We start from the raw sequence: 21,078 nt of genomic DNA, 5'->3' as shown, positions 1-21,078 counted from the left end.
CTTCTTCTTCTTTTCTCCAATCAACAATGTACACGGATAGGAGAACCTTACAAATAGTTAGCTGCCATCCCTACGCCCGATAGAAGCATTCGAATTAATCTTCCCACAATCAATACAGAAAAGTTTCTCACTCTCGTTCCTTTCCTATCAGACTTCTGTGACTTTTTTTTAAATCACACTTCACCGTACAGTTAGAGAGATTTCCCTCCTTACAAAAGGATAATAGCTCAGGCAAATAAGTAGGACACCCAAATGGAAAATTGAAAAGTCGTCCTTTGCTTTTCATTGCATTCTGGGACGGGTAGTTTCCCGAAACTTCAGACCTCATCTTCGAGTGGCGCGAGTGCGCAGAGGAGAAGACTACAACTCCCAGATGCCTAGGCCAATCTCTGGCTCGGTGGCCCTGGCGAGCAGCCCTGGGGAAATGGGAATGGGCTTTGAGAGGCGGAAGGCGGCAAGCGCAACCTCCGGGGCTCTGCCGCCCTCTTGACCGCGGCTGGCTGGCGCCGTCTTGGGCTGCTAGGGGACGAGTAGAAGTTCAGACGTAGTTTGCCTTCCCTTGTTGCAGGTAAAAGAAGAGGAAGGGGAAGAAAGATGAGCGGCGAAGGGAGCAGGTGGCTGTCTGGGCTGGAGATGAAGGGTCAGGGAGGGGGGTTGCTTTGAGCCGGAGTGGGGGATCTGCCTCCTTGTGTGGAAGCCTGGGCTGAGTTCTGCCTGGACTCTCCCTTATTTTACTGCCAACTCAGCCTGCCGTAGGTGGGAGTCTTTGGGACGGGATGGGCAGCTGTCCATGGGATCTTCTGGACAGTTTGGCTGGGGATGATGGGAGGCTAGTGGGTGTGAAGTCCTTGGTGCTCCCTGAGCTGGGTGGTGGCCTTGCAGACGTTGCATTGCCAACTAGGGTGTGCTTAATTCCGACTTCACACTCAAGTGGTACCAAGTAAAAGTTCAAAGACCAAAATAAAGCACAAGAGGCTGTCGTTTATAATAAAGGATGCGTGATCACTGTGCTTTTGAAGGGTGTGTAAATGTTTCATCTCCTTACTGATGACTGATCTCTTTGAATGCCAAACTTCCATGAATTCTCTGGCATTCTTGGATTTGGTTTGATGAAATGACCTGGCTGGGTAATGAAATGTCTCTAAGCCAATAGTCCAATTCAGATGCCACTAAGATCTCCACAATTCAACCCTGAACTATAAATATTCTCTTCTGTTGAAACTAGTGAGTCCAGACAGACCCCTTCTAAGAACCCATTGCAGCTCACTGAAGCAGGTGACCGAATTGTATTTGGTTTTGTACAAGGGACTGAATCAAACTTTTCTCAAACAGGTGGGGCACCTGTCCCCATCCCACAGAGCACGGTGAAGGAAGCAAGAATCCCATAGATATCCATTGGGAGTTTTAACACAGAAATTAGGGTAAGGATTCTCTTTTCCAAAATTTCAGGAATCTCCAGACTTTTCTTGTTAGTGTGCTCATTAAGTTTTGAATCTTTTCTTGAGTTTCTTGTATCCCAGATTAAGCTGCCATTTAGCTATTAAATTTTTGCCCACCAAATGGAGAGGTAATATGAGATTAGCTACTAATAAACTATTTTTTTTGTTGATTGTTCTTCCCATTTTTTTCTCAGTCTCCCTTGCAAACTTTCACAATGGTTTTCTGCAATATGCTATACCACAGAAAACCTCCTAAGATTAACCTTCGAGCTAAGGAGGTTAAATAAATTGTTGGTCTAACCACCAAATTAAATGCATTGTCTAAACCCAGCCATATTATTCAGTGTTGACAAACCTGCAAGATTTGACTGGGTACACAAAAGTGGAGTAAATTCTACTGTGGTTTGCTATGGCAAGTTGTGAACTCAGCCAGTTAGCATCTGTTCGGTAACAGATTAAACAAGTCTTAATGTGTGAACTTTCTCGCAATCTATACATGCACATCATTAGTATTTGTATCTGTTACATTGCGTAAATTGTGTAATCTGTAGGAAACCTGGTATGGTTGATTGTGAGATGCAATTCATTAAAAAGATTGGGTATGCATTAACTGGGCATTTTTGATACACAGTTGCATTTATTTTACAACCATTGGGATTAAATTCAGTCCATTGCTGAGGTCTTGGAAATCATGATTTGATTTCTGAACAGAATTATTTCTGCAGCTTTTTCAGTTTGCTTACTTTATGTTAGAAAAAGTTGCTAATTTCTGAGTCTGTGTGTATTCATAACTTTGTTTTAGCATATGTTGCAAAGGCAGTTGCCTTCTGGTTGAGCTCCTTCTGCCATGTGCATCTCTTATTAAATTGTTCCCATGCAACAAATTTGGGAAACAACTAAAGAGCAATTAAAATAATATGCCACTCTGGCCTCTCAGGGTATAAAGTGACTTCATATAGCCATTTAGAAAATTTTGTGTCAAAGCTGAATGTCTGATTTTATATTGGCAGCTGGTTACTTCCACACCATGGAATGTACTTCACTTCAGAAGAGCATTACAATTTGCCCCTGTTCTCCTTCCTCTTGCAATGAGTTAATACAGACATGTCAAACACAAGGCCCAGGGGCTGGATGCGGCCCACGAAGTGGTTTCATGTGGCCCGCAAAGCCATCCTGGAAACAGTGAGGGAACGGCCTCCTCTGCCTTGGCCATGACCCAGGCCAGCCAGGAGCCAATGTACAATTTTGTGGTGGCCATCTATGCTGAAACGCATTCAGTCTTAGCTCCATAAGCCTCCCCCCCTGCATGGCCTGAGAGGAACAGTGAGGTTCCTCCAGTGGACCATGCCTTGGCACTTGCCCTGGTCCCACCCCCTTCTGCCAGAGACCCTCAGATCTATCCCATTCCTGCCCAGGCCCCCACAGGCACCCTTGACGCGAACGATGTAGACCTGGCCACCCACCCAGTAGGCGACACCCACTCCATCCACGCCCACCCAGTAGGCCGCATCCATCTTGGCCACATCCACCTGGCCCCCTAAAGGCAACCGCAATGCTGATGTGGCCCTCATTGAAATTGAGTTTGACACCCCTGAGTTAATATATTCCTTTTTAGCCAGAGTACTAATAAAGCTTGTTATATGAGCATGAAGTATTACTTTTTTATTTGAAGTGGTATGTGGTAATGACCAAAAGAACTACTGTAAAATCTTTCTCTGGCCCCTTATAAATCGGTCTGGCCCCTGAATAATTCTGTATTTCGCATGGCCAGTGTTTTTTATTTTATTTATTTATTTTTCACATTTCTGAAATACACACACAACACATACACACACACACACACACATGCTTAAAAACTATTAAACTAGTGAAACGGCAAAGAGAGGGCTTTGAAAAGACTAACCAGCCCCATGATTGTGTGCTCCTCTGGGCTCCCCACGCACGGCCATAAAGCCATGTTTTAATTCCTTTTTGGAGGGGTCAGGAGAGGGGGGACCTGCCTCACCTCTGGGAGAATAATATGCCACAGGGCAAGGGCAACAGAAGAGAAGGTTCTCTTCCTAGACTCCACCAGTCAGAGTTCTTTAATTGACAAGATCTGCTTCATACTTTCCCTGCCTGACCGGGTGAGATGATTGATAAAAACTTCTAGTGTTGGAACATTCACAGCTTCTGGAGGCAGGTTGTTCCACTGATTAATTGTTCTAAATTTTCTGACAGATAGAACAATTAATCAGTGGAACAACCTGCCTCCAGAAGCTATGAATGCTCCAACACTGGAAGTTTTTAAGAAGAGACTGGACAACCAGTTGTCTGAAATGGTATAGGGTTTCCTGCCTGAGCAGGCGGTTGGACTACATGATCTCCAATGTCCCTTCCAACTTTTTTTATTTATTTATTTTTATTTATTTATTTGTTGTTGTTATTATATAATGGGGCAAAGATGGTTCCACAGGTAACCTGGCCCATGCCATGTAGGATTTTATAAGTCACAACCAATACCTTTCATTGGATCCAGAAGCAAACTGTCACCTAGTACAGTCTGCTCCTTAGGCATCTCCACAGGACTTTCATCATGCTTGGTATCCAACTGGGAATGAATCCAAGCAATTTGATCCTCTGGATGCACAGAAAATTCCTCTGCACAGCCCTGTAGATGGGCCTTTCCCTTCCTGGGAAGACTCTGGATAACCCTAAATGGGGCCACTGGGAGACACTCTGGATTCATTAAGAGCAGAGAAGTGTTGGGGCAGCAGCTTGGAAGAGAGTACTGTAACAAATAAGGCTGTTTCCCATTTAAAAATAATAAAATAGGCGGAGGGGTTGGGACTAAGCGATACAACTGAAATCTACCAAACGCACTTGATAACTGTCAGAGGTGCCAACTCTCGTATCCTGTTTATTACAATTTGGCTTAGTTTGGGCACCACCCGTTGATAGTGTGAGAAACCCCTTAGCATTTTCACACTCAGTCCAGTTTAAGAATAAGATCTTTGTTTTCTTTCCTTATAGCTCTCAAAATGGATATTTTTGGAGACTTGCGGCGAATGAACAAGCGCCAGGTAAAAGAGGAGTACAGTTTGTTTTGCTGGGTCTGCTTGTGAGCAAGGACTTGAGCTTGTGTGTATCAAAAATTTTTGTATGCACCGTCTGAATTGATTTAATGAAATTGATGTCTTATCCAGGTGGCCCCTGCTTAATGACCATTCATTTCAGCAACTCTTTGGAGTCAGGATGGTGCTGAGCCAATGGCATTTATACCCAGTCCTCAGAGTTACAGCTGTTGGAATGCCCCTGTGGTCACATGATCAGAATGCAGGCACTTGGTAGCCCATCTACATTTACGATCGCAGGGTACCCTTTAACAGGCCTCACCCACATATCTCCCCTCATCTCTTCACTTTAAACCAGGGGTGGGGAACTATGGCCCTTTTATGACTTGTGGACTTCAATGCTTGTGCTCTGACACCTGGATGACCTTTGCCATCTTCTTGCTTCCCGCCATCTTCTTGCTTCCACTCTTGATGAGACACATCAGCCTGGCCCTTCAGGAAGCAGAAGCAGGGAAGAAGGAGCGAAAGCCTTTGTGTGGCCAGCAGCTGCCTCTCGAAGAGCCCAGCTGGGCAGGTCTCAGCAGCAGCAAGAGCAAGAAAAGGGTGAAGATCAGCTGGGGAGGGCAGCTGCAGCCGGGGCTTCGTGCTGCAACATTGGGCTTTATGGTGCTAAGCTGGACTGGATTGGGCCAACTGCAGCTTCATGAAGTGCCAGGCTGGGTGTTCTCATCAGCAATGGGAAGAAGAAGGTGAAGGTCAGTTGGGGATGATGGCCAGCAGAACATAGGATAGCTTGCACACCTTCCTGTCTCTGGCAACAGCCACTCCCAGTCTGACTACACTTGCGCCAAGCCATTACAGCCACTGATCCAGCCACAGGCCTGCTTGTGAGCCACCCATGACTTGCAACTTCCTGCCACCTTCCTCATTGACTCTTGCCCATTGGAAGCCATCAGAAAGTTTCAAGGAAATCCTCACAATGATCCGTGATACCAGTCATTAGCAGTAACAGGGTCTACTGGGATTTCCATCACTAAGCACTGAGGTCATGTGACATGCTTCACAACCGCACCACTTAGTGACAGAGGATCCCGTCTCAATTATCATTGTTAACCCAGGACTACCTATGCCAGTGGTGGCGAACCTATGGCACCCATGCCAGAGGCGGCACTCAGAGTCCTCTCTGGGCACACAGGCCATGCCCTGAAGATGGCAACCGTCCCTCTTCAACCAGCTGCCCACTAACTCGCCAAGGTCCCACATGGCCATATGCATCCCAGCACCCATGCGCTCACTGGCCTCTGTATGCAGAGGTCAATGGTGTTAGGCAGCAGCCGCCCCTGTCCCTGCCACACCTTGCCCTGTGACAATGGTATCTCCATCCTGCCTCGCCTCACCCCGCAGGACAAGCCTCCTGCCCACCGTCCCACCTGGCAGACCCCCCCTAGATTTCTCCCAACCCTGCCTGGCCCCCACAGGCGTCCCTCCCCATGAGCAAATCGAGGTGATCACGCCCACCTTGGCCACTCCCACCCAATCTGCCATGACCAGTGGGCCACGCTTACCTGGCACCCAGCGATAAATAAGTGGGTTTTGGGTTGCAGTTTGGGCACTCGGTCTCTGAAAGGTTCGCCATCACTGACCTATGCTGCTTTAAAACATATATACTGTACCTTGAAATCAGCAGTCTTGGTCAGAAAGACTTCTGTATTTAAAAAAGAATTAAGAGCCATTATTTTTCAGTCAGAAGTACAAGTGTTGTAGATTTGGTTATTTTTAGTGCTGGGCAAAGCAAGGTAGTACAAGCAAAAAAACCCTCCTCGGAGCATTAAAACATCTGTGTTTTTGGGGGAAGATGCATTGTCATTGCAAGATATACTAGCAAGGTGTTTCCACGTGTTAGCAATTTTACCTGCTGAATCTTTTAGATATTGAACTTCCTTTGGCATATCATGTTGTGTCATTGTTTTCCCTTCAGGTGGAATGAGAGGCTGAAAGAAAGGTTGCCCTACATAAATCTTGATGTCTTGAAGCAGAAAACCTGTAAATTGAAAAAGATCAAATTTTGGATGCTTCTTGAATCTCATTTTTTTTTCCTCTCCATATTTAGAGTGTATGTCAGTATGGCACAGGTGCCAGAGGCAGCACTCAGCGCCCTCTCTGGGCACGTGCGCCATCGCCCCAGTCCTAGGCCTTCAGCTGGGTTTTATAAAACCTTTTCACTTTAGGCTTCCGCTGCCATGTGCAAAAAAAAAAGGTTCAATCAGTCAATTTCAACTTCTCGCGGGAGAAAAAAGATCTTGCAAAGTTGGAATTGATTGACTGAATTTTTTAGTCCCACCCAGTCGGCCATTATCACCGCAGCCACACCCACCCAATGGGCCACGCCCACCCAATGGGCCACACCTGCCCGGCACTCGACGATGCATAAGTGGGTTTTGGGTTGCAGTTTGGGCACTCAGTCTCTAAAAGGTTTGCCATCACTGGTCTATGCCCTGTGTTATTTGCCTTTTTATTTTTTAAAAAACACTGATTCACAGGATTGAAGCCAAAGGTGAGATGTTAGAAGAAACATTATGACGTAAGGACATGCATCACAGTGTTGCGTCTGCTATCTTACCTGTTTTGACCCCCTCTGCAGATGCTGATACCTTGTGCCAAAGCTGAGGGAAAATGCTGGCCCCATCCACTTTCATCATTATCCTTCCACCTGACATCACTAAAAGATTGATTGACCTTATGTTAGATCAAAGTAGGCAGGCTGCGGACCTCATGCTTCCCCCCCCCCCCCCGCACATGCATTCAGCTGCCTGAATATCTTGAAATCAGCACTGATTTGGGCAACACAGATTTCCACTTAAGGTTAATAATAGATGGATTGGATTGGATTGGAAGTGCAATAGCAGGGTATAAAGTGTGGAGTCCTTGGTTCTCTCTGAGTTTGGTTGTTTGCTTGTAACATTGTGGGAAATTAGTGAGTGTAGGGTTTGCTCTTTGTTTATATGCAGTAGCTTGTCCTACCGGTGTTGGTGGGGATGTGGTTTTCTCCTTAATTAGATACTGTTTTCTGTTTGATTATTTGTTTCTTTGAAAGCTTTTTGATTAGGGCAGTTGTTTTCTTTCTTTTTGTCTGGTATTAATCTCTGCTTATCTGGATGTTGGCTGCTGGAGAGGATGTGTTCTGTTCTTTTTGTTTCCTTCTTAACTTTTTTATTGTCTCTTTTGAATGATGTGTAAATATGGTTTAACTTATGTGTCTATTGATGGCTGATTTGTCCGAGTGACAAGCTTCCATGAATTCCCTAGTGTTTTTGGATTTAGCTTAGTCTAGGATGTTCACAGTTCCCCAGCTGAAACTATGGTTTAATCTGTCCATGTGTTGTGAAATTTTCATTGTGTCTTCTGACTGCTAATTGGTGTTCATGGATGAGCTCTGCTAGTCTTCTGTTTGTCCTACATAGTGGCTGTTGAGTCCTGTTCTTTATCTTTTTGGTCTATCGAGTCTCTTGGTTTACTTAAGATGTTTTTGGGGGGCTTTAACTGGTTTGTGTGCTATGGTGATGGTTGTGGTAGTACTAGACATCTGCAAGCAAATCACCAAGTTCAAAGCGCACTAAGGACTCCAAACCTGAACTACATGCATTATTTCTATTGGTAATAAGTAGTGTGAATAAAGCAGTTTGCTATAGTACTTCTAACCCTGCAAAGGTCTCTGTCACTCCAGGAACTGTGAGGGTTTTTTTTATTTTCAGAGCCAGTTTTGGTGAGGATCATGAATCTGTTTATGAGCGGGTGCAAATATGTGGCATGAGCTGGTGCTAAGTAGCCTTTTAACAAGTTCTGTTTTTAGGCTTCTACTGAGCTAGTACTGGGAGGCAAATAAATCTGTTTCCCTTGTTAGCAGTTTATTTGTTTTTTAAATAAATGGAAAACTGGGCCACCTCTTGGCATGGAACTTTGCACCATTACCCCATGCAGACAAGAAAAGCTTAATGTTGTTTTCCCCCCATGTGCTGATCTACTTTATGGCTCTTCAGCTGCTGTGCTGTTCTTCTTGTTGATCAGTTTTTGATTGCCCTACTTCACACACATATCTGCCATACTGCTGCCTTCATTATAAAAATGCAGCACCCTGGGAAGATTGACTATTCTAAAGAAAGAAACCAGTGTTTATTGAATATAAAGATTATAAAACATTTATCTATCTATTTATGTCCCTGTTCTGCCTAAAACAGTTTGTCACTCAACCCCTTGCTCTTTGTTCTGTTGAGGCAGTCAGGTGTAACTGCTTAAAATATGTTAAAGATGCTGAGCTTACCAGCTGGAACGCTGACAGCCCAGGTTCAAGACCCGAGCACCACGTGATGGGGTGAGCTCCCGTTACTTGCCCCAGCTCCTGCCCACCTAGCAGTTTGACAGCATCCAAATGTGAATAGATAAATAGGTACCACTTTGGTGAGATACCGCTGTGCACTTTGGCATACAGTGATGCTGGCCGCATGAAAGTGTCTTCAGACAATCCAGGCTCCCTTGGCTAAGAAACAGAGATGAGCATCACCCCCTAGAGTTGGACATGACTGGACAGGGGAAACCTTTATCTTTATCTATGGACAATGCAACTTTTTTCTGATCAGTCTAATTATAGTAAATGCAAATACATGGTCTTTTGACTTACAGAGCCACTAAAAACCTGAAAGGGCAATACACCAAATAAGACAGTTTCCTGTTCTCAAAACTCCTTTGCATCTACTGGATCTACTTTTCATATCCAAGTTAATGTTCTTTAATATTTTAGTTGAAGTTCCTTTATTTGAAATTATTAAGGTCTGTGTTGGTGTTGTATGTGTGAAAATTAAATTTGTGTTTAATATTTAAATTTGGAGATACTCAGCGGTGCATCCTGTAAAATCAAAAAATGAGTGCAGTGCCTCTTGAAATAATAACAGCAACAACGGTGATTATACGATCAAAGACCATATATGAAATATGTTCTTTTCATTTTGCTCTTCCTTTTATTATAGCTCTATTACCAAGTTTTAAATTTTGCCATGATCGTGTCTTCAGCCCTAATGATATGGAAAGGCCTTATTGTTATCACCGGGAGTGAGAGTCCAATTGTAGTAGTGCTCAGGTATGTCTTTTTGTGAAGAATTTGTTTGCTGGGGTAGTCTGCAGCCCATAATTTTTGTCTCATTCCTGTACCAAATTGGGAATAGGAAAAGTGCTTTTCAGTGGGAGGTTATGATTTTTATAACCATTATTTTTTCAATACGTTCCCTAGTAAATTCCATCTATAATAAGCTGTGTTATGAAATTTGACTAGGTCATAGTAAGCTAGCTGTTCCTTTTTGATCTTCCTACAAAAAGCACTTAGTGTTGTATAAGTAGCCTTATTAGTCAGCAACACATGTGTGTTCTTTCATACACAATGGTGGCAGACTGAAAAACCATGGGTAATTCTTGATTAAAGGTTCCTACGCCCTCATCTACACATGTTAAAAATAAGTACTGTTGGGCTGTTGGTGCTTTCTGAACTTAGTTGCTTTCCTGCAGAGATTTCGTTACAAACTTAGGTAACATCATCATTGATGTTGGTTGAAAATGATCAAACTGAGAGAACACTCAAGAATTCAACATTTTAAGCCTGTTCTATATATATTTCCTACCACCGAAATAAGCATTTATTGAACTTTTTCAATAATGTACAATGACATTGGGCTTCTATAGATAAAGATTTACAGAGTTTCTTGCATCATTGGGATAATTTGATTAATTTAAATCTATTGTGGGTAAACATTTGAAACATTTTCGGTCTTGTAACACAAACCCGTGTCAAATATCCTATGCTTATTTATTCTTTGGTAATCATTGTGTTAATTTTAAATATTCTTTTCTCCTTTTCTAGTGGTAGTATGGAACCAGCCTTCCATAGAGGAGACCTCTTGTTCTTGACAAATTTCCGAGATGACCCCATCAGGGCCGGAGAAATAGTCGTTTTCAAAGTCGAAGGAAGAGATATTCCAATTGTGCACAGAGTGATTAAAGTTCACGAAAAGTAATGGTGGCCACACAAAGTATAGTCAATAAAATAATTCAGGGCAGGCCTATGTTGGGTGGCTAAGGCTTTTCAGAGCTGGCTTCCAAGTAGTGGGTAATCCACAAGATGTCAAGGTCTTCATCGAACTCGATGGACGAACAACCTAACCTAAGTGTTAAGATAAGGAAATGAGCAGAATCGGGACAAAAATGATGTATTTATTTATTAAATTTATTGGCCGCCCATCTTACCACAGGATAACTCTGGCCAACTTACAATATTAAAAAATAAAACTATATAAATAAAATACTACAAAAATATAAAAAAATACAATGGCTAAAAGATGGGAAGGGAGGGAGTAACTTATTTAGCAACTTAACCTTTTTTCGTTTATAGTGAGTGCTTGTTTTCCAGATAACCTCTTTCTGGAGCAAGCATGTAAAACACGCAGCAGGTGGCCCGCACATGGCTTGCACAGGCCACGCCCACCCCAGCAAAACAAATCATGATATGTCACGATATGGTCCACGATGCGATTGGATTTGTTCTAAAGAAAATACATATGAGGAATCTGTGACTAAACAGATAGTCATTGACTTAACAACTGTAATTATGCCCCAGAACTATTGTTGCAGATTGTAGTCATTAAGCAGGTCATCACATGACCACACTTGATTTTACTACAGTATCTTGTTTCCGGCAGTTGTTAAGTGAACCTGGCAGTTGTTAAATGAATCAATTTTCCTCAATGGGTGGAAACCAGAAGTTAAAGACTGGAAATCAGGAAAAAAAAAAATACCAGAAAATCTTGGCCACATGAGTGGGATGCTGCAAATGTAAATTGAATTAGTTGTCAAGAGCCCAAAATGTGATCAAGTGAACATTGGAGGGTTGTTGGAACTTTGAAAATAGAGCAGCTCTGGGGAAGTCCATTGTAACTTTAAACAGTCACTAAGCAACCAGTCATTAAACAAGGACTGCCTCTGGTAGATAATGCACTGGGGAGAGCCAAATACTTGTTTAGCTCTGTTAGCAGGAGTCCTAAAACACCTGGACATTTATTAAAATACAGAAAGGACAATATGTATGTGTTGCTATCTTATCACCTGCTTTGTAAGCAGTTTCAAAAATGGTTATCAACGAGGTGCTGATCCATTCTGTCCTCTTGCTTGCAGAGAAAATGGCAACATCAAATTTTTGACGAAGGGCGATAATAATGAAGTTGATGACAGAGGTTTGTACAAAGAAGGACAAAACTGGCTAGAAAAGAAAGATGTCGTAGGCAGAGCCCGAGGGTAAGTTAAATTAATTATGCAAGCAGTCTCTTTTGTGAACTCTGGTATATCAGTGACTTACGCAGATGGAATTCTCCCTTTGTCTTTCCCCCCCGCTAGCATTGTGGTTTGATTTGGAAAATACATTTATTTCAGGATGGATCACCAGAAGCTTTGGGGCCACATACAATCCTCAAAATTATTTTTAAGAGCTCTGGGAAACCCTTTTGACAATGGGGATTGTCTGAAAATTGGGAGCATTTTTTAGGTGGAAATACATGTCATCCTAAATTTGGTTTAAATTATTATTTTGATGTCTACAGCAGATAACAGTACTTCTAGGTGCAAAACTTGTAGGAAACCCAGAACCTGAACTCTAGATTGGGAAGTTAAAAAAAAAATTCAGAAAGAGTGAAATAGCCTCCATACTATTTCCAAGAAAAATATTTGGATATGTCCATGAGTTCCCAGAAGTCATGTCTAGCTTGAGGGAGAATCGCAGCAGGTAGCAACCCCTTCCAGATCGTGGTAGACCTTCAAAAAGTTAATCTGGTTCAAATCTGTTTGGTACTTGTCTGGAAGACAACCCCAGAAGTATCTGGTGTAACAAAATGGTGAATTAAGATGGGCCTTGGCTTGATTCAACAGGGATAATATATAGTTCCTGACTTACAACTGTAATGGAGCCTGTGTCATGGTTCCAATAGATGAAACCAGTCAAAAGAACTTCAAGGCAAGAAATTCTTCCTTAAAGAACATTTTATTAGGAAACAAAGTGTCGGCACTTACATAGTTGAACCCAAGACTAAAGTTTGCTCCCCCCCAGATACAAAGTAACAAGTTGCAATTCCCACCCCACAAAAGCTGTCATAAATCACATTCCCCAATTAGCGCAAAATGTGGGCTTTCTCTCCGACTCCTCAGCCCGCCAAAATCTTATCAGACGTTGTCCTTGAGTTCCTACGCTACTGCATTGTTAATGGCTTACTAAACCCTCAAGCATTCACCCCATCCCCGTTTCTACATCTGAACTCTAAACAGCAGAAAAGGCACGTTAAAAGCAAAAAGAAAATGGCTGTTGATTTTCAGTTGTCAGAGCGTTGACATCCATTGTCACAGCGTTGACAGCCTGCCCTTTACAGTTGTAAGTTGTGCTGGTCGTAAAGTGGGTCATCACATGAATAACCCGATTTTACAGTCTTTTGTATTATCATCATATTGTACCTTATATTTAATATTAGCAACATTGATACTATTCATATGAAGAGACAGGGTGTAAATTCAGTTATTAATATATTAAATCAATAACGCCTGACATTTACTATTCACCAATGTTGAGTTAATGACTATATTGATTAATAAACCAACTCTCTTTAACTTCTGTCAATTAGGTTTTTGCCGTATGTTGGAATGGTGACCATAATCATGAATGATTATCCAAAATTTAAGGTGGGTACAGATTTCGCTGAGAATCTATAAAATGATCTTTAGATTTAGAATGAACAATATTGCTTATACAAGAGGAGAAAAATACTATCTAATAAGTTTTATCCTGTTGCTTGACATTTACCATTCACATAGTTTTCTCTTTAGGGCAGGAAATTATGGGAGTCATGTTTTCAACCCATCTGGAGGGACCAGAAGGAATGTTGGGGGTCAGGCTGTATATCAATTTAATAATTCAATAGATTTGAGAAGAAGGTAGCCAGTTTTGCACAGTTTTGTCAGCAATTTGAAACTAATTTATTGAAGGATGCGTGAGAGATGTTTTGTGGCTCACTGAGAGTGTGAGAGATGTGGATTGGAGAGGATGCACAAGAGATGCTGAGTAGGTCGTAAGGGTCTGGGAGAGTGCACCAATATGCAAAGAGGAACATGAGAGGCACTGCACGGATTGGGAGAAATATGTGTGACGCATATGTTGGGGAGGTGGATGGGAGGTGGGGGTCGGGGAAGGTGCAAGGAGGTACACATAAGCACTATGTAAGTCAGAGTGGTGAGTGAGGTGCTGCGTGGGTCGGAGAGGGTGTGATGGGGTGCATAAAAAGCACAGGTCAGGATGCATGAGAGATGGAGTCAGGGAGGGTGCAAGGGAGATGTGTCATGGCTGGACAAGGGTGCGAGAAGGTTCACAAGAGGTGCCAAGCAGGTCAGAGAGGGTGTGCAAAAGGCACAGATTGGGGAAAGTACAAAAGGATGCATAAGTGGCAGCATGCGGGTCAGGAACATTATGCAAGGATACAGTGTGAGTCAGGGTGTGTATGGATGCATGAGTGACTAGGCATGGCAAGAGCATAAGGAGGTAGGACTAGGTGGGAGAGACTTATCCCAGTGATTTGCTATCTTTGTTGGCTTCCCCATTGACTTTCTGGAGATGCCAGCAGGAAAAGTGGCAAGTAGCGTTCCTTAAAAACATATTTAGTTTATGAATTGTGCTATGGCACGTGGTGCCCACATTCAGTAATATGCCATGTGTTTATTTTTTCACAGTATGCTCTCTTAGCTGTCATGGGAGCATATGTACTTCTGAAACGGGAATCATAAAAGAAACTGGAATTGCCTTGGACAACTTATCAGCATAGTTATATGAAGAGATACTAATATATTTGAAACATCCCCTTGTCTGCAGATAATATGTGACATGTGCAAACCATATTGTATTTGTTTTGTTCCTCTTCATGTTGCAGTCTTAACTGTGGATAGCCCAATTGCCTTCATTGAGTCACACTGATATTTTTTTTTATTATGTCCATCTTCCCCAACCTGGTTCAGCTCTCCAAATTCTCAGTCAAAAAAGTCTTTTGGACATCTTGGGTGGAGATTACATAAATTGTGGTCTAAAACCAAGTTAGGGAAGGCAACATTCTCTTAGTTGTTTTGTTATCAAATAATTGTTTTAATTTCTACATGTTCACACAATTGATACCAAAATAGTGGTAAAATTTCTGAGAGGGAAGTGGTAGGAGCCTCATAGAATATGTGTTCACCTTTTCTCACCAGTGACAAAAATGGATCTGCTTATTTTGAAAATATTTGCAATTTGTCCCACCTTCAGATTATTCCCATCTCCCACCCAGGCAGCAGTTCAGTTACTGATGATTTGTTGAGCAATAGACCCTTCTTCTGAATGATTTTACAAAGACAGACAAATGCTCCTAACAAAGAATTGAAAACTACAGTTTTGATTAAGCTTGTGAGAAGACCCTTTCTACAAGAGTGGTAATTCTTCAAGTTGCATTGCTTCCTCCAAACCAGCTTGAAAATCAAGATCCACGATGATATTATCTGAGTTAGTGCCTTCCACTTATATAGATAGTCCTTGCTTAACAGCACTAATTGGGACTGGCAACTATGCCAGTGACACAGTTGCAAAGCATGACATTACATGACCGCGCCAACTTAACCATGGCAGTTTGTGCAGTTGGAGTTGTTCAGCAAATCTCACGCTGTCATTAAGCATGACATCACATGATTGCCATTTTCAACTTCCTACTGGCTTCCCCATAGACTTCGCTAGTCAGAAACCAGCCATGAAGATTGCAAATGGCAATCAAGTGGCCGTGGGATGCTGATTGAAAAATGTAAGGTAGTTTTCAACTTACAACCACAATTGAGCCCAAAATACCTGTTGCTAACTAAGCAAGATAGTTTTTAAGTGAGCTTTGCCCTATTTTATGACCTTTCTTACCATAGTTGTTGCTGCAATAGTTCTAAGTGTGAAAAACAGTCACAAGTCACTTTCTCCTAGTTCTGTTGTAACTTTGAAAGTCACTAAACCAATGGTTGTAAGTCGAAAACTAACGCTATGCTCCTGCTAAGTTCCCTTAATCATCAGTCAGTCCCAAGTGTTATATTGATTTGGATTTGCAACCTAAGAAAGCTATAGAAGAGTGTTTCTCAATTTCAGCAACATTAGGATGTGTTCGCTCGCTTGAATTCTGGAAGTTGAAATCCCCACATCCTAAAATTGCCGAGGGTGATAAACACTGCTATAAAAAATGAGGGTTTTAAAAAGAAGTGATATCCTCTTCAGCTTTTTAAATTTAATATTTATAGAGGCGTTTCCTTATTCAATAAAATATTAGAAAGCACATGAGGCCTACACAACTGATCTATTGTATCAGGATTGCAGTCAGTAAAGTGACAGTTAATAGAACAATAATTTAATATAATGTGAGAACTTGGTAATCAGTAACTGTTTGATGATGCCGCTTGGATGTATGTATGAAGGTCCATCAGCTCAAAGTAGCTTTATTATAATGAAGTATGATCCTGTGCTTGGATGCTTTGCCTGAAATTGCTGCTTCCCTATGCATTGAAAAAAGGAGAAAAAACTTTCCTTGTTATAGGAGTTAGACAACCTTGAAATAAGAATAGGACTACTGAAAGGAAAGGAATGTGAATGATACAAGATAGTGGATCCAGACCAGCCCCCCAAAATCAGGAAGGCTAAAACTATAATAACAACAGAATCTTGTAAGTCTATGTATGTTATACCTTTTCCTCCTATTTAGTTTTAGAAAGTAAAATTCAGAATACAGAATTAGAAAGTTTTCTGTCTGAGCCTCTTCTGAATGTTATCTGCCTGTTGTGGATTTAAAATTTGTTTTACTGTTCATTGTCCTGGCAATATGGAATTTGCATGTGTCCATCAAAGTCATCTTTATTCTCTACAGTACTTTTGGGTTCTTGTGTTATTCTTGCCGACATTTCATTAGTAGGCTGGGTGCATGTGAGAATGCCCCCTGCCTTTCTCATTAGTGGCCAGGTGCACCAGGGATATATCCTCCCCTAGTATTGAAATGTCCACAAGAACACCACGAAGTTCAGCTCACCAAGAAACTAACAGCTGAATCTGGAGCTATGTATAAGCTCTAATAGTGGAACAAGGAAATGGAGAAAAGTTTGACCTAAAACCTTTTATTATATCTGTGCTGTTGGTATAAGCCTTTGTAATTCCTATAGCTCCACTCAGATGGGGCTGGGAAATAGAATTTGTAGTGTAAAATCTCTACCCAAGATCACATTCTATTTTAACTTGCTCTTCCAACTTTATTTTTAGCCTTTTAAATTCTTTTTGTGGCCTTAGGGAAATCACTTTAAAAATGTGAATAATATGGATATTTTGTTTAACTTCTGTCTTGCAATTTCACGGTAATAAATGTGTCAGTTCTTTCTCTGTTTTTTTAAAGTAAATTGCTGTAAAGGCTTGCCAGGTTTCTATGAAAAGACCCACAGAGAGTAAAAGGAAAAACAAGCTGTCAGTTGAGCTATATTAATAAATTGATGCCCACCGATCGATCTCTCTTTGTTTTATCATGCTATGCAATAATATTAAAACATTGTTGTCTTGGTTTTATAACTTAACTGGATTCTATTTCTTTTCTGTTGTATGTATTTCTGTAGTTAATGTTAAGGATTTTTTCAAAAAAGCAACTTGGGAAAAACAGTTGTTTTCTTACATGGGAACGTTGCCATTAACAATTGGGCCTTTTGTTATTGGTGTAGTCTTCTTATGAAAGGTAGTGATTTTATTATATTTTAGATCAATAATATCATTCAGTTAATGCAAGTAATCATTCAATTAGTGTAAGTAAGAATACAAATAATCCAAATAACATTGATAAAGGACAAAATGTATTTTATATAAGTGTTAAGTATTTTATAGGCCTAAAAGTTTGAACAGTACTAAAAAAGAGACTAAAAAAGAAGGGAAAACAATAAACAATAAAATGAGAAAAAATGAAAAAAAATCATGAACCGTTTGTGTACTTTTGACACTAAAATAATGTTTTATACAAATAGTTACAAAGCAGTTGTAAACAATGAGTAAAATCTGGACTACACATTGTCTCCCCTAATCCTTCTTTTCACTAAACTAGACCTGTCCAATTCCTGCAACTGTTCTTCATATGTTTTAGTCTGCAGTCCCCTAATTATCTTTATTGCTCTTCTCTGCTGTCTTTCTTACGAAGTTTTGTATCCTGCAAGGGAATACATTTGTCTATTATCTGTATGTGAGGAAATGTGAGGAAATTGTTGTGGGTGATTGCTGACTGGAACATACATTTTATGCTTAATCAAGCTCTACTATCAGTTATAGGCAGGTTGTTTTAACTCCTCCATGTTAAAAATCAGGAGGACCTGTAGCCTTTTTCTGATAAACATATTTTATTAAGAGGCAGATGAATGCAGTATCCTCTCATTTCAAGCAATCTTTGAGGTATCATGTTCCTGTTTAGAAGAACTGATAGTATCACAGTTTGTTCAGCTGAAAAGAAGCTAGGGGAACACAAAACCAATAAACGCATATGCATCTGACTCACTTTCCCCACTGCTTCTCATCTGATATTTACTATCAGTTAGACTGATTAAATTGCTTGCTGAAAGGACCTGCCATTTCTCTACATGCCATAATTTCCAATATTCCACAGAAAGGTCCCACGGGCATTAGACTCCAGGCTGAATAATAGACTCAATGTCCTTTTTACATTTTCAGTACAATGGGCAATCATTTCCTCATATACTGGTGTCATTTATGGGCTCATTACAGACAGCGTTGTCTTCCCATCTATTTCCAATTTTGCTCATTTGGCGAAAGAATTTTAGAGGGAAATCTTGATTAGTCAATGAAGAGTTATTGCTGTTATGGGATAGAAGTCCCGTCAGTTTAGTCTTCCCCAATCTGATGCTTTCCAGAACTCCTAGAAGTCTTAATTAATGTGGCCATTGCCTGGAAAAATCTGAATTGTAGCTCAGTGGATGAAGAGGTTGTAATAGTTGATGCACCCCGTTACCATGTTACTGAAATTAGACAAATTGTTCCAGGAAAAAGCCTTAAGGAAGGCTGAAGGCAATATCCTTTTATCATTATTTGGTCTCCAAGTACAGGTAGTCCTCAGCTTACCACCATTCATTTAGTGAACATTTAAGATTACAACAGCACTGAAAAAAGTGACTTATGAACAATCCTCACATTTACGAGTGTTGCAGCATTCGCACAGTCACGTGACCAAAATTTGGGCACTTGGCAAACTGGCATGTATTTATGACAGTTGCAGGACTTGGGCTCCACCAGGGACCTCCTCGGCCTGGTTTCTGATAAGCAAAGTTAATGGGGGAAGAAGGATTCACTTACTAACTGTGTGGTTCACTTAACAGCTGCTGCGATTCATTTAACAACCCTGCCGAAAAAGGTCATCAAATCAAGTGCAACTCGTTTAACTTGCCTTGCTTAGCAATGGAAATTCTGGTCCCAATTCTGGTTGCAAGTTGAGGACTACCGGTATACATGTCCACACAGCTTAAAGTTGCCAAGGTTGAGAAATACTCTATAGCAGGGGTTCTCAACCTTGGGAACTTTAAGACTTGTGGACTTCAATTCCCAGAATTCCTCAGCCAGCAAAGCTGGTTAAGGAATTTTGGGAGTTGAAGTCCACAAGTCTTAAAGTTGCCACGGTTGAGAACCCCTGCTCTATAGCATGTCTGATTGGGAGGTTTCAATAAAGCTAACAAGCACTGAGAAGCTTATTCTTCACGAGACTGTTTAATTTCCCTTTAACGCTCCCAATCTAGCCGTTCGAAAGCATGCAAATGCAAGTAGATAAACAGGAACCATTTTGGTGGGAAGGTAACAGCGTTCTGTGCACCTTCTGCATAGAGTCATGCTGGGCGTATGACCACGAAAGCATCTTGGGACAATGCTGTGTCCCTCGGCTAGGATACACAGAGGAGCACCATCCCCTAGCATTGGACACAACTGGACAGAGGAAACTTTTACCATTTTTTTTAAGAGATCCACATAGCATCCCCACATTACATAACACACTTGCAAATTTAATTAGCAGCAAAGCCTTAATTTCATTCTGAATGTTCACCTTTGACTGTTCTTAACTCCATGCCACTCTCAACAAAGATATTAGATCCAGAAAGCTGGATTTTGCATCATTTTTCTGAAGTAGGTTAATTTGAGCCTGGCCATTTGTGCTTTGAGTGGGAACTCTGGGTTGATTTGTTCAATGATCCGTTGTTTTGTTTTCTTGGCTGTCCATGGTATTCTCAGGAGTCTTCTCCAGCACCAAAGTTCAAAGGCATCAATAGTCCTGCTTCTCCAAAGTCCAACCTTTGCTTTCATAGAGCGTCACAGGGAATACCATGGCTTCAGGATTCAGTCAAGATTCTTGGTCATCCAAGTAGAACTGCCTGGAAGTTGAGTCATGGTAACTGGGCTTCTTTTCTTTTTTTGGTTTGAAACATTTTACTGCTTATCCAGGTAGTTTCTTCAGTCTGATGTGATAATATTGGGCTTTGCAATCTCAGCATAATTATTTAGGAAAGGCTGTACTAAAACACCAGAAAGTGAGAGTGCAGTCCTTTGGGAATAAACTCCAGGAACTAAAGCAATACATGTAGTAAAAAAAAATTCTTAATATATTCATGGGAGCTATGTCTCCTGCATAAAAGTGGGAGATATATTAACCTCGGCTGACTGGTTCAGAGATTTGTCTTGCTGGCCAACTCTGTCCTCTCTCTTTTTCCCACCACATTCAATAGGCCAACTAGCTTTGGACAATGTCCCATTGGCTGGTGTGGGCTGCCCTGGAATCAACAATATATGATCATGGATCAAAAGCCTGGGCCTGAACGTTTTTGAGGGCCCTAATCTTTTTTTTTTTTTTTTGCAGCCCATGAGAGTCAAATGCAGCTTAAAATTGGAGGCAAGGGCTCCTGCCATTTTGAGGCAAGAAATGACTGTTGTGCAAACTGTAGTCTTAATATAAAACACCCCAAATATTAATTATTCAAATCTCTGCCTAAGACATCTAAAAAATATATCCCATCTGTGCCCAGTTTAGGTCCTGCCCTGCCATTGCTGTTTTTAATTTCCAAAAAAAAAACACCAAAACCCTACAGGTGAGACATACACTCATATATATATACACACATAAAGACCTCAGCACCATTCTGACTCAGAATGCTAGACAGAGAAATCCATGCCATTAATGACCATCCAACTGGAAGGAAATGACCACCATAAACTACATGTGCCTCTTTCAAATCAGGCACTAAACCCCAAACACAATTCTGTGGACTGGAATTATTTCTTCTTATCGATTTAAGTTTTTTCACTGTCTTCCCTGATACTGCGGGGTGATGAATGTATTTTCCACACAATCACCTTCTTGATGTTACCAGCCATTATTGTCACCACATTTTGTAGTCCAAAGATCAGGTCCACAAAACATGTCTAAAACTTCGTAATGAAGCACAGGTTG

At 41.3% G+C, this 21,078-nt stretch overlaps 1 protein-coding gene across 2 annotated transcripts; it reads left to right on the top strand.

The window, feature by feature from the left end:
• The first annotated feature begins 406 nt into the window (after positions 1-406).
• Positions 407-17,170, top strand: SEC11C (SEC11 homolog C, signal peptidase complex subunit). 2 transcript variants are annotated; one of them, XM_039358062.1, is made up of 8 exons: positions 407-568; positions 1,333-1,421; positions 4,452-4,501; positions 9,514-9,623; positions 10,398-10,547; positions 11,705-11,824; positions 13,195-13,252; positions 14,294-17,170. In XM_039358062.1, the coding sequence occupies exons 3-8, from the start codon at positions 4,460-4,462 to the stop codon at positions 14,345-14,347; spliced, it is 534 nt and encodes a 177-aa protein (XP_039213996.1). In that variant the 5' UTR covers positions 407-568; positions 1,333-1,421; positions 4,452-4,459; the 3' UTR covers positions 14,348-17,170. The 2 variants fall into 2 exon arrangements, with proteins under 2 accessions (XP_039213996.1, XP_039213997.1); XM_039358063.1 differs by lacking the exon at positions 1,333-1,421.
• The last annotated feature ends 3,908 nt before the right edge of the window (positions 17,171-21,078 follow it).

This window comes from Crotalus tigris, unplaced genomic scaffold (assembly GCF_016545835.1).
Source record: "Crotalus tigris isolate CLP2741 ecotype Arizona unplaced genomic scaffold, ASM1654583v1 scf7180000018975.1359446, whole genome shotgun sequence".
In the NCBI taxonomy this organism is placed as follows: domain Eukaryota; kingdom Metazoa; phylum Chordata; class Lepidosauria; order Squamata; family Viperidae; genus Crotalus; species Crotalus tigris.
Note: the sequence above shows the minus strand (reverse complement) of the source record. Positions and strands in the feature narration are given on the sequence as shown.